A 22844-nucleotide genomic window follows, 5' to 3' on the forward strand; every position below is an offset into this window, starting at 1 on the left:
CTTTATTTTGAACAAACATCAACCAAGCAATCATGTAGCATAGACGATGTCATCAAGTTATGCTGTTTTTCTAAACCTTCCTTTTATTTTGCGTAAGGCTTCAACAAAAAGATTGCATTAACAAGGGTGTCTGCATAAATATAACATGACATACTTTGATAAAACCTCCCAGAGTCTTCTATCTCTTTTTCACAGAGCCACTCTTCTTGTCTGACTTTGACTTTTTCGCGTCTTTCTTTCCTTTTGACAGATTCTCGTAAACGTCCTCTCTGTTTCTGGAAAGAGCCGAAGAGAAAGCTGATTAGTGATTTCATCCTAGCCGCCAAGACTGATTAAACACAGATCTGTGAGAAACGCATCAGAGAGAGTGGAGAGATTAATGAAGGTCACGCTGCATGAGAAACGTTTAAACAATCCATCACTCAAAGCTGCAGGCCATCTATTCGGCTCTCCAAGTGGGTCAAAGTTTACAGCGTTACAGTGAACCGGCCAATGTGTGTCTGCTTTCTCTTAATAATTAAGTTCATTAAAAGCCTCGTCCAGAATGAGCATCTCGTAGTCCAGAGGTCACAACAGACAACAGGTAAACAATATGACTTTATTCATTCATACAGCGCAAAACGTAAAAAAAACAAAACATTTTTTACACTTTTTTTACACCTACATCCATTAAAAGTCCTCTTTGCATTAAGTCATCATGATGGCTGAAAGCAGCTTTTAGCAGGATGCTTGTGCTTCAAGCTCATAAAGCAGGGTGTAGCAAATGTAGGATCCAGTGTTTTTGGAGGTTGACCAAGTGGCCAGTGCAGTAGTGCCAAAAAACTGCACTTTCTCAAATAACCACTTGGGGCTGGTTTCTAAAGTGACTCATACACTCTGCTGTGTTATGAGGGCCAAAAAGCTCAATGTAAGGCTTCAGAAGAGTGTCTGTGTCCATCTTTTATACACAACCTGTGTTTGACTAATAGTCAGCATCAGCTGCTTTGATCTTTAATCGTTCCTTCTTAAACTTGTCTTTGGACCTAACGCTAAAGACCAAATCAGCAGAATTCTACTTCTCTTATTTTCTCTTTACAGGTATTGAGGCGCACTATTACATCTATGAATCATCTACAAAAAAACAAGGTTGTGGAAAGTCTTTTATGGCTCCAGAGAGAGCTCTGAAACCTCTGAGATTTACTGTCAACTGGGTCTGAACACAACAGACCTGAAAAAAACCCCAACAAATAAAAAGGTCTAAGGTCTACAGATGTCGACTGAAAACTAAACAAGTGTTTCTCTCATTAGTATTTTTACATTTCAGAGATTTTATCTCCATGAGGTTAGTATCTGTCCTATTTTGCACTACCTACACAGGGAACTACACAATATTTAAATAATGAAATATTTGGGTCGAGCCCTGCCTATTTCTCGATTTCTTCTCTGTATCTTTTCTAACATAATAAAAAAAGGCCAAAATTGCCACAAAAAATCTTTCAAAAGTAAAATTCTTTCTAATTTCCTCTTGTACTGATGTCCCTTAATTAAATTAAAATGACGTCAATTTGTTTTTCTAAAAATATTTAAACACATAAATCAAATTTTAATTGTCAGCTGGTTCAAACTAGAATACGAACTACTCGCCGATAGCTCCTCAAGTTAATGAAACAAGACTGTAAATCAGTTCTTCCTCCAGAAACTGCAGACGTGAACCCGAAGACAGCGACGGATCATGTTTTCAAACCAAAATAGGGTCGCAGTGCGAGATTTAGAGGAACAACGTGAGTGCATTTGGGACATTCGATTCACAATCACACACACAGAGTCACTCACTTTGAAACCACTCTGCCCGCTGGTTGGTGTTTGACTTGGAGATTTCCGTACTCGGTCTCGGCTTCCTGAGGAAGAGAGAGGCAGAGACGTTTCACAAGTGACTGAGACAGAATTAGTCAAACAGGGAGTGAGGTCACGTTGCTGGATCAGTCTGCGTGGTCAACTGTTTTCGCGTCTTTGGGTCAACGTTCATCTTTCATGAGGGACTCTGATAACTTATCATTCTGCTGGCATTGAACTGCTCCGCTGTAGTGTTTAAATCAATGATGAAATGAGCCAACACTCATTCACAGCCTCTTTTCTATGTTTCCCAATTTTAAACTATATTTGAGCCACAATGACTAGATTCTCTGCTCCTCTCACCATTGAGGCGGAGTCTTTGGCCTTGGTGATCTGTATGTACTCAGCCACAGCCAGGTAGATGAATTTGTACTGGGCCTCAGTCTGCACCATACCAGAACGCTGCTCTCGCACCATCTGAATGTATTTCGCAATGTCAATATCAATGTCCAGACCTGCAATGAAAGGGAAGTGAAAAAAAGGAAGGCGGTGAACGGAGGCACAGCAACAAAGAGTAAAACACGTATGTCGAATGGTTTCATTTTTACTTGACTGATTTATCAAGAACATATTTCTTTACTGTATTGTTACCTAAAGTATCAATGGTCTCGATGATCATGTCAATTACCACGATTGTGCCCGTTCGACCAATACCAGCACTGCAAAAATCACAAAAGAAGCAAAGTTAATCTCACCCACGGAGACAAACAGGTCAGAAATTTGGACTTGCTCCAGAAAAGAAAGCACAAATGGATTAATGATGCAAAGTCCATTAAGTGTTCTAGTAAGCAGCGATACTGAACCAACATGTGCAACAGTAAGATCTCTTCTAAGTGCAATACAAACATCAATAACAATGTGCTTTGAAAAGTATGTACCAGCTCCCCAATTTCTTAGTCTGTCACACTTTCATGTTTCAGATCATCAAACAAATTTTATTATTAGACAAAGATAACCCAAGTAAACACAAAATGCTGTTTTATTAAGTGGAAAAAAGAGATCCAAACCACCAGCCCCTTTGTGAAAAACTAGTTGTGCCACCTTTGGCAGCAAAAACTGCAATCAAGCATTTGCAATAACTGTCAATGATTATTTCAGATCGCTGTGGAGGAATTTTGCCCCACTCTTTTCTAGAGAATTGTTTTAATTCAGCCACAGTGGAAGAGGTTTGAGCATGAAACACCTGTTTTAGGTTATGCCAAAGCATCTTAATCCGATTTAAATTCAGATTTTAACAAGGCCACTCCAAAACTATTGTTCCTTTCTTGCTTTCTTTTGTTTTTGAGACACTCGGAGGTGGACTTGTTGGTGTGTTTCCAATCTTTGTACTGCTGCATAACCTGACAGCGACTGAGCTTTAGGACACAAACTGATGGCCAGACACACTCTGCTTCAGGATTTTCTGGTAGAGAGCAGAATTCATGGTTCCATCAATTGCAGCAAGTCATCCAGGTCCATCACACTATCAGTACCATGTTTGACTGCTGATATGATGTTCTTTATATTAGGTGCTGTGTAAGTTTGTGACGGGATTCAGCTTTTGTCTCAGTCTGTCCACAGAATATTTCTCCGATTACTTTTTCACACAGGCAGCACTGATCTAGAGGCAGTTACACTCATAGCTCAGTGAGATGCCAACAGGCTCGCATTACTCAATCAATACTGGTGCTTACCATGTGCAACACGTGAAGCATTTATCATCTAATATCTGTCTTACATACAGCAAAACCCAATGCAAAGCTAAAATTGGTCATAAATCAAAGTAATGCACACCATAATAGTAGTGAACGCTGGGAAGGGACTGGCATAAGAGGACTAAAATCAATGCAAATCCATTCAGTAGTTACTGAGACGTTTCCCCAAGAACCACAAATGTCAGCCTCATGGTGCTGCAAGAGAAAAACTCATCTTGTCAAGGCACCATTAATGCCAATTATAAACTTCCAGACAAAAACAGGGCAGGGATAGCTCAGTAGGTAGAGTGGTCGCTCCATGATGGGAAGGTCAGGGGTTTGAATCGACTGAACAGCTACCCTGAGGTACCCCTGAGCAAGGTACCGTCCCTACACATTGCTCCCTGGGTGCTAGATTGGTGGCTGCTCGCTGCTTTCTCTGAGTGAATGGGTTAAATGCAGAAAGGAATTTCTCCCCACAGGGATCAAAAAAGTATACATTATTATTATGTTGTTTCTGAATCACTAGTCACAAATCTATATTTATTTCTCTCTAAAGAAAAAAATACACATGCAACCATTTGTGAATATTTTTTAAGCCAATTTGTTTTTGCAGAACCTCATGAGAATCAGACAATTTTGATCCTGTTACTGGATTACTATATCCAGTGATCTGAACAAATGGCTCATTTGTGACTCATCCACAGCCCTGTGCAGGGGAAAGTGCACAGGATTTTACAACTAAACTTACACTTTTACTAGTTTGAAATACGTAAAACTACAAAAAAAAGAGAAATTTATCATGTTTCAAAAAAAGAAGAAAGGCCAGGATGAAGCTTTAAAACAAAATTAAAAATCAAGTGTTAAAATCATTTGTTATTAATTATTAATCAGAAAAATGTTTTCTAAATAAATAGGTTTGTCTAGGAAATGTCAGAAATGTAGTATAATATTAGCTGATGAGATAGGCACTCCCAAATAACCAATCTGAGAGTGGGAGAGATTTAAAAAAATTAATTTAAAGTCTTTACTTTGGATGAAGGAAACATCATGCTGCTGTATGCAGAGTCCTGTGTTGGGTAAAGTATTAAAATCTTCATTCTTCATTTTTTAAACATGTCTGTAGTGTTCAAAAATGCTAACACGGGGATCACATAATCACTCGACCAACATCCAAAATCGCTTTAAGGAAGCACAAGCAGCCTCAGCATCTTTTAAATCACACTGGGAAAATTCCAGTAGGATAAACTGTCAGTACACTTGAAGCCTTTTGTTTAGTTACTACTAATCTTAATCCAGAAAATGTGCTTGTTTTAATCTTAAACCTCTAAGTATTATCACCTAATTAAGGATTATGAAACCCACCACTTTGCAAAAAAAAAAAGAAACAGTGTTGCTTTGATATGTCTACTGCATAACAAATGCAGATGTTTTCCACATCACTTGTTTACAGTATAAAGGATTTGAGAAGTGACATATTCAGTGAAGAGTGTGGGTTGCAGCTGTTGGGTACCTGCAGTGGACGATCATGGGACCGGCGTTAGGAAATTCAGCCTGTTTAGAGTTCACTTGAGTGAGGAAGCCGAGGACACCGCTTGCCTCCTGAGGGACGCCGTGATCTGGCCAGCTGAGGTACTGGTAGTGCCACACTTTACGAGCATGTTTTGGCTAAGAATGGGGGGAAAACAAGAAAAGTCAAAACCTGGAGAAATAATTAGGTGTGCAGAGATGAGGAAGCGCAGTGAGGTGAGAGTTTGGTGTTTGTAGGTCACCTGGTCCAGCGGTGCGATCTCCAGGACTCGGATTTTATAATCACCAGCTTCCCTCTCTGATTCGCAGCTCACCACGTAGCGGCCCACCTCCTTAGTTGAGTGGAGCTCAGGCCAGTATGGAACGCATTTATTCTGCACAAAAATGAAAAATAACTTCACCTTAAGCGTCACTTCAAAATCAAATAACATCTCAGGCTTTTTAAAAATCATGGTTGTCTTTCCAATTATAGTAATTTTTTTTTCTGTGCTTCCACTTTTAACTTAAAAGCTATGCAGACAACTATTTAAAGTAGTTTCGCTCTGATCATTGTTTACCAGTCTTCTCTCGAAGGACAAACGAGGGTTACTTTAAGAGGGAAGTAGTCAGATGACACATGCTTTTGAAGTGTTTTCACACATGAGCATAAATGGACCGTGTCGGGAGAGGCAGGTCAGGGTGATGTATGAAGGTGGCTTTTCTCACATATAGAACACAGCAGGAAATTGTTGGCTTCAGCCACTTTCTCACACCCAAGATTTTTTTTTTTTTGGGGGGGGGGGTGTAAGGGGTAAAACATGGCAACCAGTCACACTGTGAATTCACTCAGTAGGTTAAAGGCTTATGTTTACAGAAGACCAGGACAGCATGGTAAGTGTGAAAACCACTTACAAATGTTGGATATATTGTCAGTTGTCTAGCACCTAACATGCACACAGCAGCTAATATGTGAGAGGCCAGAGCCGGATAATCAGTGTATTTTACATCAAAAGCCACATACACATAATGTTAAGTGGCGCAGACCAGTGAAACTATTACCTCATACTATTAAAAAATACCCTCCAAATTTGTCTCTTTTCTTTCAGCTTAATGATACACAATAATTAATTACTTGTGAATAATTGTTTGTTTTAGCTAATTACTTTGGGACATGATAGGCACGGATAAAAGTCCAAAATTTCTCCTTCTTTGTAATTTTCACATTACAATCACACTGAACTCTCTGGCCGCTCATTTCTGGCTCTTGGGCCTTATGTTTGACACCCCTACTATAGATCATCAGTTTTATAGGTCCTAGCCAACAACACGCAACAGGTGTGAAACACAAACAAGAATCAGCACACTCTAAAAAACTGAAATAAATGTATTAGAGTATAATTAAATGTCTACCAGTCACTTTATTAGGCATATCTGTTCAAACACCTGTAACCCCAAATGCTTTGACCTGATAGGAAGGCAACAGATAAACCTCATAAAAACCTCATTACAACCCCAGCATGAAGAAGGGCATTTCTGAATCTGCAACATGTTGAACTTTGAAACAGATGGGCTACAGCAGCAGAAGACCACACCGAGTGTTGCTTCTGTCAGCTAAGATCAGGAAATTGAGGCTATGATTCACACACGCTCACCAAAATTAGACTGGAAGGTTGGAAAAACTTTGTTTGGTCTGATGAGTCTTAATTTTCTGCTGCATCATTTGAATTGTAGGGTCAGAATTTGATGTAAAAAATGCATGAATCCATGGATCCATCCTGCCTTTTCATCATCAATTCAGGCTAATTGGTGGTATAACTGTGTGGGGGACATTTTCTTGTCACACTTTCGTCCCCTTAGTACCAATTCAGCTTTCAGCACAAGCTACCTGAGTATTGCTACTGAACATGTCCATCCCTTGACCAGAGTGCAGTCATCTCAAACTAGTTTCCTAAGATGACAGTAAGCTTACGGTACTCCAATGGCCTCCACAGTGCTCCGCGTAGAGCACATTTGGGATACAGTGGGACAGGAGATTCACATCATGCAGACAAATCTGCAGCAACTGTGTGATGCTATCATGCCAATGTGGATCAAAATGTCTGAGGATCTAGCACCAATCTATGAAATGAAGAATTAAGGCCGTTTTGAAGGCAAAAGTCAAACCCGGTGCTCAAATTAAGCGGATTGTTTAAGGATGTCCTGATCAGTTCACAAATTCATTCAAAAAGCACAAAAAAACCCTCAAAACAAAAATGCAAAAGTTCCTAATCTGCTTTTATTTTATTATATTAATTATTCTGATACTTTGCGATAGATTGGTAACATGTCCAGGGTGTACCCTGCCTTTTGCTCCAGCCCAACTGTGACCCTATATTGGATAAGTGGGAAAAAAAGGATGCATGGATGTTGCTATACTGACCCGTCCTTTCTCAACCTCTCTTGTTGTCATCACGATCACGCTGGTCCTCTCTTGCCATACCATCTGCCAGAAATCATTAACTGTTGTTGCTAGACACCCCTGAGTGGCAATGTAAACTTTCTGATCTTCGGATTCCTGCAGTTTGTTCTGCAAACACAGAGCAAATCAATGTACCAAGAAAGACTTCAAAGCAACAAATATCACAGTTTTCTTCTGTGTCTTTGTCATGCTGTGTTTCTATGAGCTCAGTGGCTTTGGAGTCTTACTTTCACATAGTTGCCGTTGATGTAATCTGAACCCACAACATTGGGATCACTGTCCTGCAGGATGACCCTGGTGTCATTGACTTGTGAGAGAAAACAAGTGGAAAGAAGTTAATTGAGAAACAGTGGGAAAGTTAGCTCTGTGTTGATTTCTTCAATTCAGAGAATAATAATGATAAAATAAAAATGCGCTCACATGGAAGAATGTTCTTGTATCTGTTTTTGCTCTTGTTTTCAGGTCTTTGGCCCTCATCTCTGCTCTTTTTCACCTTTGCCTCCAACTTTTGAAGAGCCTGGCAGGAGAGAGGATGACAGTGTGATGCCTGCTGTGACCTGTGCAGTATGCTCCATATACAAACCAACATATGTTACAGTTTTATACTAACAGGAAATGATAACAACAGCTGTTTTCACAGAAAAATGAGGTCAGCAAAAGGCCTGAACATGTCCTTTCTCACATGTAGCATACAAAAGGACATGTTAATCTAGTCTAGGCTACACCCACTTTGTCAATAATAACCCATTAACTCGTGTCCTGTACTGCAGTCCTGGACATGAGTTCATAAATGTATCTACAGGAATTAATGTTTGTCCATTTTTACATTTTTTTGGATGACCTTTCCTCCCCAAAAGACACAAATCCATCTATGGATGCTGACCTTTATGTACCATCAGTCACATGACTGACATGGGCTGCTTACTAGAGTGACAGCATACTACAAACAAATGTCTTTTTCCCTGCACAAACAGAAAATTATTACTTGGAATGGGAATAGTTTTGTTTTCTTTTCCTTTAGTTTCCTATCTAATTGTCAGCCATGCGTACTTTGTCACTGGCCTCTCGCATGTTTATTACATTCTTAGTCATTTAAAAATGCTGTAAATAATCAAGAGGAAGCACACAGACATTGCACTAAAGACTGTTTGATTTTCCAATCAGCGTATTGCTGACTTCACATGGAGCTCTGCTGGGTCGTGTCGAGAGCAGCGATTTCCAAAGTGTGTGCTGCAGAAACCCAGTCACCACACAGACACTGCAGATGAGCCATGCGAGGTCATTTACAACAAATACTTTTTAAAAAAAAATTCAGTTGACTTGTATTTTTGATTCATATAAGACTTGAAAATTTTAAATATAACTTTGGAAAATATGCAGGAGAGCAAAAATTTGGGACTTTTAATTATGTTTTCATAAATTTTACAGCTTTTCCCCTATTGATAAATTCCTCTCCCATGGCTTTTCATACTACACCGATGTAATTAAGTCGTGGTTAAACAATTAACTGACAAAGGTTTCTGTTTTTTCACTATCTAACATAAAAAGTTCTGGGTTTCTAGTGAATTCACAATTTAAAAAAATAAAAAAATAGAACATTTTCTGTGAATTAACAAATAAGTTTTAGAACTACAGGGACAGTCTGGGCAATGAGCTACCACTTTTACACATTTATTTTATCATGTTCAAAAAATTAAATATACTGCTGAAACTCCAATGTTAAAATACCTCATGGATCAAAGTGGGCCGTGTGTGGTCCACGATGATTTCACCACTATAGGAGAAACTTGAAAATCCATTCTCCAGAAAATCCTTTGAACTGATTTTTCGATTAAAATGTTCTTTTGTAAAAGAATTTCTGACTCTGGTTTTGTAAATTAGTTTACAATTTGTCCATTAAGTATTTACATTTTAATGAAATAATGAAATAAAGCCACAAGGGTTTAAATTTACTAATATTCTTTACCAGGTTTAACAACAGAAGTTCAAAATGAATCGATGAAAAGAAAAGAAACACTTAAATGTTCTGCTTGTGTGGTGATCAGAGCTGTAAATGAAGGTTTGAATGCCCCATATTTAGGGTATTCTCCAACCACAAGATGGTAGCATACTGCCTGTACAGTTGTTTAGGCCCCACAAGGAAGTAAAATACCAAAGCCTGATGGAAATTTCTGTCGGTTTATAAAATGCTGATGTGTGGTCTATTTTATGCTAATGCTTGGTGTGAAACAGCAATAAGTTTGGTTTAAATCTTACGTCGAATTCCTCCCAGAAGCCCGCCTTGCTTTTCTCTCCCTCGCCATCCTGCTGCTTCTGTGTGGTCTGGTCCAGCTGTTTCACTCTGCTGTCAATATCTGCTGCGTTCACTCTAGTGGAGTAATACGGCTGAGGGAGGGAAGGAAAATTTTATATTAGAGATGAAAGGAAATAAGAAGCCAATGAGCGCGTTACACACGCCATCATTAAGACAAACGCAAACAAGTGAGTAATGTTTCCTATCTGTGGGCTGTGCTGCTCGTCTTTTAAAATAATTTACAAAGAAGACATCCTGCCCTCGTTTTATAAAATTCAAACATGGTTTCATGTGACATTTACCTCAGACATCACTCACAATTTTATCATTTCTGGTCTATTGACATAATTTGTCTATAGTTTATCTCACCTGTTTGAGGTAAACCCAGTTTCCAGAGATCTCCTCGATGCCTTTGCGTTTGTAGTGCTCCACCAAGTCTGTCAGCGTGTCAAACATGTCTGAGCCTCCGATGGTATACCTGTCACTCTGCACACACCAATCATGTCAACAACAACAACAACAACAAAAAAGTTTCAAAGACGGCCAAGTGAAAACCCACGATTAAAGACAAAGCACAATTGGAGTTCAATCAGACAACCCGAGCTTAAAATGTTTAGAGTTTAGCATCTAGGCTCCAAACTCTTTCATATTTCAAATATGACACATCAATTGACACATAAAGTTATGTGTCATAAATATAACACATAAACTGGGAAGTGATGAATAGATACTGCCCCGAAACCTGCAGGTGGATCCTGGGGCAGTGTTTGACATGTCAAAGGGAGACATGGGAAATTCTGCAGAAATTCTGTGAATAGGTCACCAAATTGAGATGGCCTGTATGGTACAAGACGGTACAAGAGTGTGGAGTAGGTGTGTATTAAGGAGCTGAGACTGCATATATGATTCACTTTTAATCCAAAGTAAATAAGAAAGGTTTGGCATTTAGCAAAAGAAAACAAAAAAAGGGTACAAAAGAGCTGTCAGAGAGCATCCCTCTGTGACATGCACATGCAAACAATATTCAAAGCATGTCTACAAAAACGCTTCAATGCTGGACTGCCCAAAATTATCAGTTTTACAGTTGCTACAAAGCCAATTTCCTCAGTGTGGAAGGCAGCGAGGAACCTTCTGCAGCAGCCGACGATTTAGAGCAGTGTGGCCGGCAGACTCGCCTGATCTCTGCCACGTGCTTGTGAAAAGACCCTTTGTGACCCCACCACTAATCTTATATTAATCTTGTTAACCCCAACAGTGCACAAAACATGTAACCAATTTAAATGCAGGCCGAAGAGTGTTTTCTGTGAGGTGTGCTGTGGTTAAAAATAACATGCAAAGGCCCTGATAGTGACCAATGGCGGAAAGAAACAATCTATGAAAATGAGTCGGCCGTGTGAGACGTTTTTGTGAGTATCATTGGCAGCTGTTTACTGTGGCTGTGTAAACACAGACTAATATCAGGATAAGGTTGGGTTTCATCTGTTTGTTTTGTCTATTTCCACTAAAACATGACACTGCTTTTTTTTTTTTTTATTCCATCAGTAGCTGAAGTATGAGAAAAAAGTCTTTTATTACATAAGAAGGGGAAATGAGACCTAAAACCTTTTTTCAACGTGAGTTGCACATATACGGGAATGTCCCTCAGTATTTTTATGTGATGGGACGCAGTTTCAAGGTCTCTTGTTTCTGTACGTTTACACTAAGACAGTAATAAAGAAAAACAATACCCTGGTTTCATGCATTCGTATTTGCCACTGAAACATGCATGGCACCCACCTGGCACATTATCTTTATGTGTGAGACCCTCTTTCCTCCGCTTTTGCTGATCTCGTCCGTCAGAACGGAGAGGACAAAGTCTCCAGGTTTGGACAGCGACTCTCTGACTAGGAAGGTCCCTGGCTCGTCTTTCACAGAGAGCAGCTTCTCGGCGTTGGGCCCTGATAGGTGACCGTGGTACCACCTGAGACACATGCACACTTGTTTAATATTAAAATGGCAACTTGTGTCTCCTGCAGATTTTTGGCTTGTGAGCACTGCAAGATAACTTTGACATTTTACACACAGCAACACACAAAAAAACAACAACAACAAAAAAAAAACCTCCTTCCTACTGCTTTCTACACGTGAGCTAAGAACCGGTAGCGCCATGGGTGCTGCATTAAAGGCATTCAAGCCTGAGCGGTTGTCAGAGAGACACTGATGTGGTTCACTGGGCTGTTATGCGTACCGTACAGTAAAATAGAAATAGAAAGCCACAACAGAATCGGGAGAATTAGAGGAGTTATAAACAGCAAGAGAAAATACACAGATGTTGCCGTTATAGAGCAGGTCAAGTGTATTTTTATGTCCAACACTTACTTCGTATGTGTGTGTGTGTGTGTGTCAGTGCATGCTCAGTCAGGCTGGGCTGTGACTTAATTTTAGGCACAGTTCTCGATTTCTTCTTCTAAACTTCCTGCATTGCGGTCGGAAAATTTCTGATGACAGATTTCGTGGCTGAAGAGGACAAAGTATTTATAGACTCCCCCCCCTCTCCCCGTTTATCATCCACAGATAAGTACTCCTCACACCGAGAAACGCTTTGTTTTTTTTTTCTTCTTTTTTTGTGTTGCAAGTAGTTTTTGCATGCTTTAATAATTCCCTTCTTTCTTTTTTTCAAGATTTACTTCTTTGCCAAATCACACAGCATGTTTTTACAAAGAAAAATACATAGAGACTGCACCTGGTGATTTTTATTTAAGGCAGTGTGCAAGAAAAACAGCAAAAACAGAAAAAAAAGAGGTCGTTTTGGCTCTGTTTTACAGAAGCTGTGCAGCAGAAAACAGCAGCTGTGCATGTGAGTGGTCAAATTTTTTTTAGCACAGTTTAATTATGCATGTGTTGTGTGAGGTTGAACATGATAATTGTCCTCAGAGCACTTTTGTCCTTTTTCTAGGAAGCGTCAAGCTTCTAGGTAAATAGGAACTCTCATATAAAGAGGACTGCATCACAATGCAACCTGGTGAGGTAACTGTGCTCTGCAAAGAGCCGAGAGAGAGTTCGGGTTAGATGAGGAAGATAGCAAGTGAGTGAGCAAGAACATGATGGAGTGTGCAATAGAGGAAGGCAAAGCAGGGTCTGGCCATTGCTTTCAAAAGTGTCAAAACTTAAAGTTTCCAACCGCAGCAACAAAAGGGAAGTTAGACAACCGACAGAGAGAGAAGGACGGGGAGGAAGGGGGGGGGGGGCACAGGGTAGAGCATCTAGTTTGGGTGAAACACACCGTAATACACACATACAGAAAGCAGTGTCCTCCTTGAGTCATAAAAGGAGTCAAAGTGTACAACTTTACCACTACAAGTTGGACATTAACCCACTTTAAGCAGCCTAGAGTCGCACAATGTTTCCAGCTTGGAGGAATATACCGTCAATTAGCCGCCACCTCCAGCAGCAATGTCATAGCGTTCAAAAGCCTGCGCATATAAACTCTAAGAATATATATATGCAAGCTTTCTGATGTTGTTTTTGTCAAACAATATATAGATTAAGATTTGTATGTGCATAGCAGAAGGGCAGATTGTCCTTTGATGTGAACGCAGACAAAGACGTTAGAAAATCTGTATCATCTGTGGCTATATTTAGCAGACACGTCAGACATCAGCAAGAATGAAATAACGGAAAAAAGTGTTTTAGGAAGCAGCATGATAACTACTACAAACTCTACTGCGCGACTAAAATTCCTGCATTTGAAAACGCATTTTTAGGTTAAATTTAAAAGCGGTCGTTTTAGTGAAGAACTACTCCTGTTACAGCAATGACTGCTGATTTGACTACCAAACCACTCAAAACTCAAGCGTTAAAAGGCAGGCTCTTCCTTATGCAGCTTCTCGTAACAAGATTCTCTCAAATGGTTCAAAATGATATCCTCTATGAGTTCATTTCATCCTAAATAAAAATAACAATCTTTATTTACATAAACTGTTTCAAATTATTCGTTAATATTTCTCTGAAAAAATTGCTTTCGTGGACGATAATTGCTGGTTATTTATTCCACGTTCACTTACTTAAACTGCTCTGTTCTAGGAACAAAGATAAACAATGCTTCCGGCACTGCTGCGTAAAGTACTGCCAGAATCTCTCGGATATATGGGCGCAAAGGTTAAAAATAAATCTGCGCTATCAGAAGAGTCAAAGTCTGATATCACTGCATATTTAAATTCATGCCAGATATTGATTTCCCTTTTTTTTTTTTTTGGGCACCTCTGATTAAAAATAGAAGTAATTTTAGAGGGAATTCTGGTTGACTTTGATCTATTTTCTATTAAGAGGAAAAAATATGAAACCAGTGTTGCAATAATCTATTTATATGCAACAAACACACCACCTGAATGTTTGATCATCACTGTGCCAAGTGATGCATGTCCGGAGCTGGGTTAAAAGTGTTTTTAAATACTTCTGGAGGAAGTAAAATGTTAAGCCGAACTAAAAATCTGAGCTCAAGAGAAGATCTAGGAGATGATGTTTTTGGAGTCGATCATGGGTGAATACCCCACTTAAAACAGTGTCATGCAGCATTTAAACCAAAACACGCAGAATATTTGATCATATGTCAGGATTATGGATTATGAATAATTGGGGAGGAAGGATGAGGTAAAATTTTTTGAGTCGTCTTAGTTTTTTGGGGCCCAAAGCCATATCCGATTGTTTCCAGGGAGCTACATTTTTTATATGTAACCTGCGGGGGTTTCTCTGAAGAAATACTTGAATTGCAAATAAAGTTTCCACCTGGAAAAGAATACACGCTGCTCGTATGTAATCCACAAGCTGCGGCAGGGGAGACTGGCGTAGGAATAAAGTCTCGACAGCTCGACAGCGTGGGCACTTGTTTTTACTGACTCATATGGTAAAAGAAAAGTTGCTATTACATATACATTTTTTTAAATTGGCCTCAGATCAAAAGTGTTTCCCACAGAGGAAAAGATTAAAGCCGAAAGAAATATTGAAACAACAAATGATGCCTGTTATCCCAACTACAGAGGAAATATACCTGGTCACAGTTGACTATATTTGACTCAACCGCCTAACTAACCACTGTTTTAACTTAACCCGAAAGTGTAGGTGGAGCCAGCGCAGAGAGGCCGGTGACTGTGGGCCACATTAACCGGCTGGGGCTTGAACAGTGAACACAGAGCTGAGACGTAATGATGCACACACCTCTCTGTGGTGGGGTCGGAGCAGTTGAGGGGATATTTGAGCTCGATAACGGTGCCGTCCTTGTCCTGCAGGATGCCGTTCTCCGCCGTGTAGTAATCCACCAGCTCTGACAGCGTGGCAAACTTCTCACCGCCATATAAGTCATAGTAGTCTCCTGTATTTTGGATGCGGATGTGGGTCACCAGCTCACCCACCCTGAGAAGATAAGGCCACACCAACTAACCGTCAGTGTTTTCCTGACATAAAACTTCCTGTTGACAGTGTGTAATAAACATTGACCTGCACAACAAATTTTATGTCCTTTTTATCTGACAAAAAAAAAGATCAAGGGTGCTCGGCCCACAAATTACTCAACCACAATCTCACAGAGCATTTCACAGATTCTGCAGCCAACAGCGCTTATAGTGTGTGTGTGTGTGTGTGTGTGTGTGTGTGTGTGTGTGTGTGTCAGTGCATGCTCAGTCAGGCTGGGCTGTGACTTAATTTTAACACATGGTGTATATATTTTGTGTTCTCTGGTTACCTGAGTAATAAAGAGTTTTCTAGATGTATTGTGCTTCCTGTTATCACTTTGGACCAGGAATCTTGCCAAAGTCTTTTTCTTTTTGCATGAAGCATTTAACAAGACTTTGGCTTCAAGAAACAAATACCCTTTAACATCGACTGAATATATTTAGGCTTGGGACAAAATTTTAAACCGTTATCTTGGCACTGGAGCAACTGGATGTTACCTGAGCGTTTCGCGTTTATTCAGTTTAAAGGCTACAATCCGCAAGACGTGTCATAGATGGAAAAAGAAACCCGTGTAACTAAAATGTGTTTTTAAAATATCCTCAGATGGTGGTTAATGGGTTTAATGTTTTATACAGCGGTACTTTGACTTGGTAAATGAGTGGAGCTGTGGTTTTGATCATCAACCTTCAACCCAAAAAAGACAAAAGCGCCAAAAGTGGTTTTTTTAACGTGTAAAAACTGGATGATGGTTTCTGAAATATGAAAAGCTACAATTTATTCCATCTTTTTATCTCTTAAACAACAGATTTTACCCCTCGGATCATCAGTGAACAGATGTTTTATGTCATTTCAGCTTTCAGGATTATGAAACTGACCTACATGGTAGCTTTCCTTTAAGAAATGCTTATAGGAAATGACCACTGACACACTGCAAAAGCATCTACAGAAATATTGTCTTTGGAAAAAGTTCTGACATGTGACCTTCACAAGTGTGAGTGCACCACACTTCTACTGCACAGTCACAATATAAGCCAACACTGTGAAACAAGGTTTTGCTACTCCGAACGATTATTTCAGGTCTCAGATATCTTATCTGTGGCTAAATCATGTTCATTATTTCCAAAGGCTTCTTTATTTGTTGACATTGTGAATAGCAACCATATCAGTATTTATCTGTACTATTTTAACAGGAATAAAATAGTCCTTTACAATTCACAGTTTGACTTTTTCACGATCACAAAGTGTGGCGGGTGCTTTCATTTACACCTGCAGCACATGGAGTCCTCAAATATTCAGCATCTCTTTTTGTATTTAAAAAGAAAAAGACAAGAGATAGAGAAATACTTTATATTGTAGGAATTTAGGGATTTAAAGAAGCTGGGAATGCAGGAATCCTATTTTTGCGCCGGGGTTATCCTGAGATGAATCATGCACATCAAGCACGAGCTTTAAAATTCACAAAATCAAACAAAGATTTTGGGTGCTCTATTACCTTACAGACAGGGAGAAATCGCCAACATTTTTCTTGCTGGGCCGAGCCAAAAAGCTGCCATGAATGCCTCGAGTCTTGAGTATGTCCTCGGCCTGCAGGCCTGTGATATCTCTGTGGAACCATCTGCATAGACATAAATATAGTGTGTAAAACATATAAATACTCTCAATGCGAAGCCACCACAAAAGACTTTACGAGATTAATGTCGTATGCATGTTAACACGCAAGTAACTGTGCACGGGATCGCTGTGAATATAAGGTTAACTAATTAAAAAAAAAAAATACACAAAATAGCTGCACATCCTCACAGAAACTTTGAGGCTGATCTCATCGGTCTACAAAAAGAAAAAAGAACTTAGTTCAGCCTTTCGAACACCAGTTTTAGCATCTCTGATCTCTAGTAAACTGCTGCCAACTTCTGTTACTATTTTTAAATATTTTTTAGAGTACGCCAATTTTACAGTTAATGTGTTATGGTTCACAGTCAAAACAGCAGTTTTTGCTGCGCATGCATATTAATCAGGTTTACAGACTTTAATCTTGATCAGAAAATGCAAAATTACTTTTTCTGCTCATTCTCCTGATCATTTACTATTAAACAGTGACTAATGACATCAGTTTAAACATTTCAATAAAGGCATTTCAGAATGGAATAAAACAGCAGCAGAAATATCGATACTATGCTGCACATCTGTACAAATATAACCCACAAATCCACAAACTCTCCGGACCAAAACGGTGTTTGTCATTTGTTCGCTTTTAAGGTGTGACACAGGTTGGCTAACACTCTGTGGCTAACCCCAAAAAATTCAACAGACCTAACGTTGCTTTTTAATGATTTTACGCACATTTAGATTAAAAATGCTTTTTTTTTTTAAAACAGCAAGAACATTTTGAATGCCGCTGCATCAGAAAAAGTCACCTCACCAGCTCACTGCAACAGCATGGCACAAAAACGGGCCCTATAAATGTTGGAGAATCCTAACTTTGGGTTTTTCTCGACAAATACGGTGAACTAGAATTAGTCAAGTTTGAATACATCACTGTTCAAAAGGGTAGGGTGTATTCGAGGTTCATAAAACTACACTCACAGATAAAAAAAACAAAAAAAACAACCTGTTTTAAATGATTACATTTTCCATTTTAATCAAGGAAATCTTTAACTTTGGGATGCCAAAAGTGATCTTTATACGGGAATGGGTTGAAAAGGAGAACATCTGTAATACTGTTACCAATACACACTAGTGGCAGCTCATGCAAAGGGAACATGATACAGAACCACTAAAGAAGGCAAGTGTTGAGGCTAACAGGTGTTTTACTCAAAGCTCTGAACTTAAACATCATCTATGACACATTTTTTTTAGAACAAACAGACAAGACAAGGCAACCACATGACAGAGGAAGAGAGCAGGACGAGTCGGCAGCTGGAGAACGACACAGGAGGAAGAATGGAAAGAGAGAAGTTGTCTTTACGGCTTGCACAAAACACAAAGAACACGACCAGAGCTGGCTAACAGAGTACTACAGTGTCCAGCGGGGGACTGACTCACCGAACCATGTTGTCTCTTCAACGTTTCTGGGACCAAAGAGAAGAAGAAGAGCGATTGGTGAGCAGGAGCCGCTTCTACCTGTGTCACATGTGTAAACTCAGAAGTATACGTTTCTTCTTTTTTTTTCAAATCATTAATCTAAGACAAAAACCAACCTTCCTCACTACTTCCTCACTTCACGGTCGCTTAAACTGAAATTAAGTCTGGTTCATTCGTGTGCGTTTACTCTTTAACTTACTCGACTTCAGACACCGACATTTCCCATCTAATGTTAACCTCTGCATAAGGCCACATTCACAAAACAACCATCAGCCCATGCCATTCTCCTCCATCTACTCTTCTCTCCACCCTCTTCCTACATCCTACTCCCCTCCGTCTCAGTAGGAAAACAGGTAAACACTTACTCTCCTCGGCTTCCTCGGCAAACAAGTGACACTCAACAAGACGTACAGACTGTATACGTCTGCCTCTCCTCCTCTCTGTCGATCTCTCTCGCGCTCCTCTTCCTTCCTTTTTACGTCTCCTTTCACAAAATAGTGAAAGCAAGACAGGAACCAAAATAGCTGACAGGCCGGAATTCCTCCACCAGATAGAGACTTTTTTAGACGACAACCACAACAGCAACCAAAAAAAAAAAAAAACTTGTTACATTTGACAACGGTGTAGTTTTAAGCTATGAACATGTGCCCTCTGGTGCTCCATCGCTTAGTTTTCTGTGCAGACCTCGACAAAAACGGCAGCAGGCGAGATTCAAACGGTTCCATTCGGCAGCGAATCACAAGCCAGAGCGACACACCAGTAATTCCAGCTCAGTTACAGGAATAAAACATCCACCAAATAGGCAGCTTGAGCTTCTCGTGCCAGCGTGAACAAGCCCACACTTTGTCTCTCACTAAGCATTTGCAAAGCTTTTCCCCTCTGCCTGCCCACCTGTCTGCAACCACTGTTGACTGTTTGTACTTTACTTCCAGGTGTGTATATAACACACAAAGGTCAGAGTCACAGATCGCTTCCTCATTCACAGTTCAACCTTCCCCCCTCTGTGTGCAGAAATGTTTATATATAACTGTGTGTGTGTGTGCGTGCATGTGCTGCTTTCAGCTGCAAGCGTGAGCGCCTTTCATTATCAGACTACAGAGGCAGCAGCACCAAACTCGAAGCTGAAAACTGGCATTAGGCAAATAATTTAATGCCACATGTTTATCTTTGCTCCATAATTTTCAAGGAGAGGCCAGGTTTCTTGCAATGCCACACAGACACACACACATAGGAAATGTCTGGCTACTCTGCAAACACATGAAAAAAAAATTATGTTAAAGAACCACAGATAATCTGAATCTAACTTGCATGTCATATTTACCTATAACAGGCTTGAGAAGGCAAATCTGAATTCATGTAAAACATGTAATTCCTTTTCCCAAGAATATATACCCATGGGCCATGAAGAAGTGTGAAATCAATTCTAACGGTCTTAATTTAAGATCGTTACAGATAAATTTGCAAAGCTGACAGTGAAGCTGTGCTTAAACTGTGGGTGAAAAAAAAAGTTAAGACAAAGTGGAAGAAACTGCAACATATAGTTCACCTCACCCCCCCCCCCCCCCCCCCTATAGACACATACACACTCTCTCTCTCTCTTACACACACACACACACACACACACAGAGCCCTGCAGGTGCTGCTGGTCGTGGTTAACACAAGCTATTGCAGTTTGCATTATTCTGCGCTGAGGTTCTCATGTTTAACAGTTAAGGCTGGCTTCCCCATCTAACATCACAAAGCTTCAGTTCTGAGGCTGGGGGACACAGGCAGAAATGTGCACACACACTTTGTCTTTGTACCGCCTCAGAGTGACAACAAGGATGTTTCCCAGATTTGGTCAGTCTGCTGAGTGTTGCAATGCATCGGTATGTTGCAATGCATCAAACTGTTTCTGTTTAGAGGAATTTACAGTACACGCACTTCTGCTCTGTTCATTAAAGGCCTGAAGAGCTAAGATAATATTAGTGATTGGTGACAGAAATTGTTCTTTTAGCCTCACAATCACAACTTCTTTGTTTCTAAATGTGAAGAGTTGTTCCTCTCTGTTTTTGTATGTTTCAAACTAAATGCCACCGCTTTGATTGGGGAACAGTCAGGCAGCATTTAGGCTGCATTTCCTACCAAATATTACTTTGAGCTTTTGCCTTTAGCGCTGCTTTAATTCTTAGTGGCATAGACTCAGCAAGGTTCTGGAAACATTCCTCAGAGATTTTGGTCCATATTGATCTGACAGCATCACACAGTTGCTGCAGCTTTGTCAGCTGCTCATCCATGATGTGAACCTCTCATTCCAACACATCCCAAAGGTGCTCTATCGGATTGAGACATGGTGACTGTGGAGGCCATTTGAGTACAGAAAATTCATTGTCATGCTCAAGAAACCAGTTGTGAGCTTTGTGACATGGCACATTATCCTGCTGGAAGCCAACATCAGAAGACGGGCACACTGGTCATAAAGGTCAGCAACAATACTCAGGTAAGCTATGCTGTTCATGCTCAGTTGGTATTAAGGGTCCAAAGTGTGCCGAGAATCATCCCTCACATCTTTACACCACAACAGCCACTTTAAATGTTGGTACAAAGCACGATGGATCCATGCTATTGTGCTGTTTACACCAAATTCTGACGATATCATCTGAATTTTGCAGCAGACTCATCGCATGAGGCGACATTTTTCTAATATTTCATTGTCTGGTTCTTGTGAGCCCATGTAAATCATAGCCTCAGTGTCCTGTTCTTAGTTGACAGGAGTGGCAACTGGGTGTGGCCTTCTGCTGCTGTAGCCTATCTGCTTCAAGGTTCAACATGTTGTGCATTCAGAGATGCTGTTCTGTGGCTGTAATGAGTGGTTATTTGAGCTACTGTTACTTTTCTGTGAGCTCAAAGCAGTCTGTCCATTCTCTTCTGAACTCTGACATTAACAAGGCTCCACAGAGACGGTTGTGTGGGAAAATCGCAGTTTCTAAAATACTCAGACCAGCCCTCCTGATACCAATAACCAAACCATGTTCAAAGTCAATTAAATCATCTTTCTTCCTCGTTCTGACGCTGAGTTTGAACTTTAGCAGGTCATCTTCACCACATCTACATATAAACCTAATGAACTGAGCTGCTGCATTAAGAATTAATTAGACAGGTTAAGAAAGTGTCTGGTGAGTGTATGCGTAGACCCTTTAATTTCCATATGCGTGTTACCTGATTTACTAAAACAAATGTACTTAAAAAAAAGGAAAAGAAAATGTCCAAATGGGATTTGCCTATCTTTGGATATTTTCCAAGATTTATGAACCAATGTTTATTTTCCATATGTATTTATTACCCTTTATCTAACCAGGAAGTGATACTCTTGAAATAAAGAATCTCTTTTGTGAGAGTGTCATGCATTCATACAGGCAGGTTAAGGCACCCAGGGTGTTTTTCAATGCAAAGTAGAGAAAACCTGCACGACTATTGTAGAAAATACAAACTCCATACAGAAGTAATGAAAGCACAAGTGACAGGTAATGGACTAAAGTGAGCAAATGTCTGAATACATTCGATCTACATTCAGAACTACACTGAATTATGACCCACATTTTCTTCAGCCAAGTCCAGAAACCTGAGTTCGGTTATAAAGCTACCACACAACATTTAAATCTTGCAACTACAATTCAAGACCCATTAAATACTCAAGATATCTCTCATGTACTCTAACCTTTGCAGATCTGCTTTCAGGTACAATGTACCACAAAGAATGAAGGAAATCCAAACTGTCCTAAAACTACAGACTTTCACTCTCCTTGGGGATCTTGAAGCTTTATTACCTGTTTTTTTGGATTCAGACTGTTTTGTTTTTTTTTTGTTCCCCCTGCTCATAATTTCCTGCTGTCATATCTGCGTGTTTAGAGTCAAAGAGTCAAACCTTAAATACTCATCCGTATGCGTAGGTTTATGGTACACATCAGCTTTTAGATGTCCCCCATTACTGATGGAAATCTCACAGTCTAAGAAGGCAAACCTGTCACTTTTCATATCCTTCCTGGTGAATCTGATGTCGGTCCACCGAGTTAATGTGATCCGTGAATTAAGGTTTGACTCTCATCATCCACTGGAGCATAAACTGGGTGTCATCAGGACGCTACAACACAGAGCGAACACCATCCCCACAGACACAGCGGCCAGGGAGACAGAAGAACATCACATCAAGGAGGCCCTGAGTAAATGTGGTTCTCCCAGCTGGACATTTGTCAAAGCTGGGAAGGCGCCTAAAGAAAGCTCCAACCGATTCAGGAGAGAAGGACAACCGCCGCCTAAGCAAAAGCCTGCAGTGATCCCGTATGTGTCAGGAGTATCGGAACAGTTGAGATTCTGTCTCGGTGACTTTTAAACCTCAAAACACGCTGCGCCAAAAACTGGTCCACCCCAAGGATCAAACAGAGTAACATAGTGTACGCTGTTAAGTGCCAGGAGGATTGCAGGATTTATACATCGGGGAAACCAAACAACCTCAGTGGTCTAATCAGCGGTTGTTGATCAATGGTCATGAGAA

At 40.1% G+C, this 22844-nt stretch overlaps 1 protein-coding gene across 2 annotated transcripts; it reads right to left on the reverse strand.

Annotated features, from left to right (window-relative positions):
- On the reverse strand, window positions 1-18903 carry ptpn6 (protein tyrosine phosphatase non-receptor type 6). 2 transcript variants are annotated; one of them, XM_063485995.1, is made up of 16 exons: window positions 18679-18903; window positions 18275-18300; window positions 16725-16847; window positions 14999-15193; window positions 11582-11765; window positions 10175-10291; window positions 9769-9897; window positions 7933-8029; window positions 7740-7819; window positions 7474-7620; window positions 5318-5449; window positions 5059-5213; window positions 2464-2531; window positions 2176-2327; window positions 1813-1877; window positions 1-275 (listed from the first exon to the last, which is right to left on the reverse strand). In XM_063485995.1, the coding sequence occupies exons 2-16, from the start codon at window positions 18280-18282 to the stop codon at window positions 179-181; spliced, it is 1749 nt and encodes a 582-aa protein (XP_063342065.1). In that variant the 5' UTR covers window positions 18283-18300; window positions 18679-18903; the 3' UTR covers window positions 1-178. The 2 variants fall into 2 exon arrangements, with proteins under 2 accessions (XP_063342065.1, XP_063342064.1); XM_063485994.1 differs by having other exon boundaries at window positions 18275-18352.
- Window positions 18904-22844: the final 3941 nt, after the last annotated feature.

The sequence above is a fragment of the Pelmatolapia mariae genome, linkage group LG10_11 (genome assembly GCF_036321145.2).
Source record: "Pelmatolapia mariae isolate MD_Pm_ZW linkage group LG10_11, Pm_UMD_F_2, whole genome shotgun sequence".
Classification (NCBI taxonomy): Eukaryota; Metazoa; Chordata; class Actinopteri; order Cichliformes; family Cichlidae; genus Pelmatolapia; species Pelmatolapia mariae.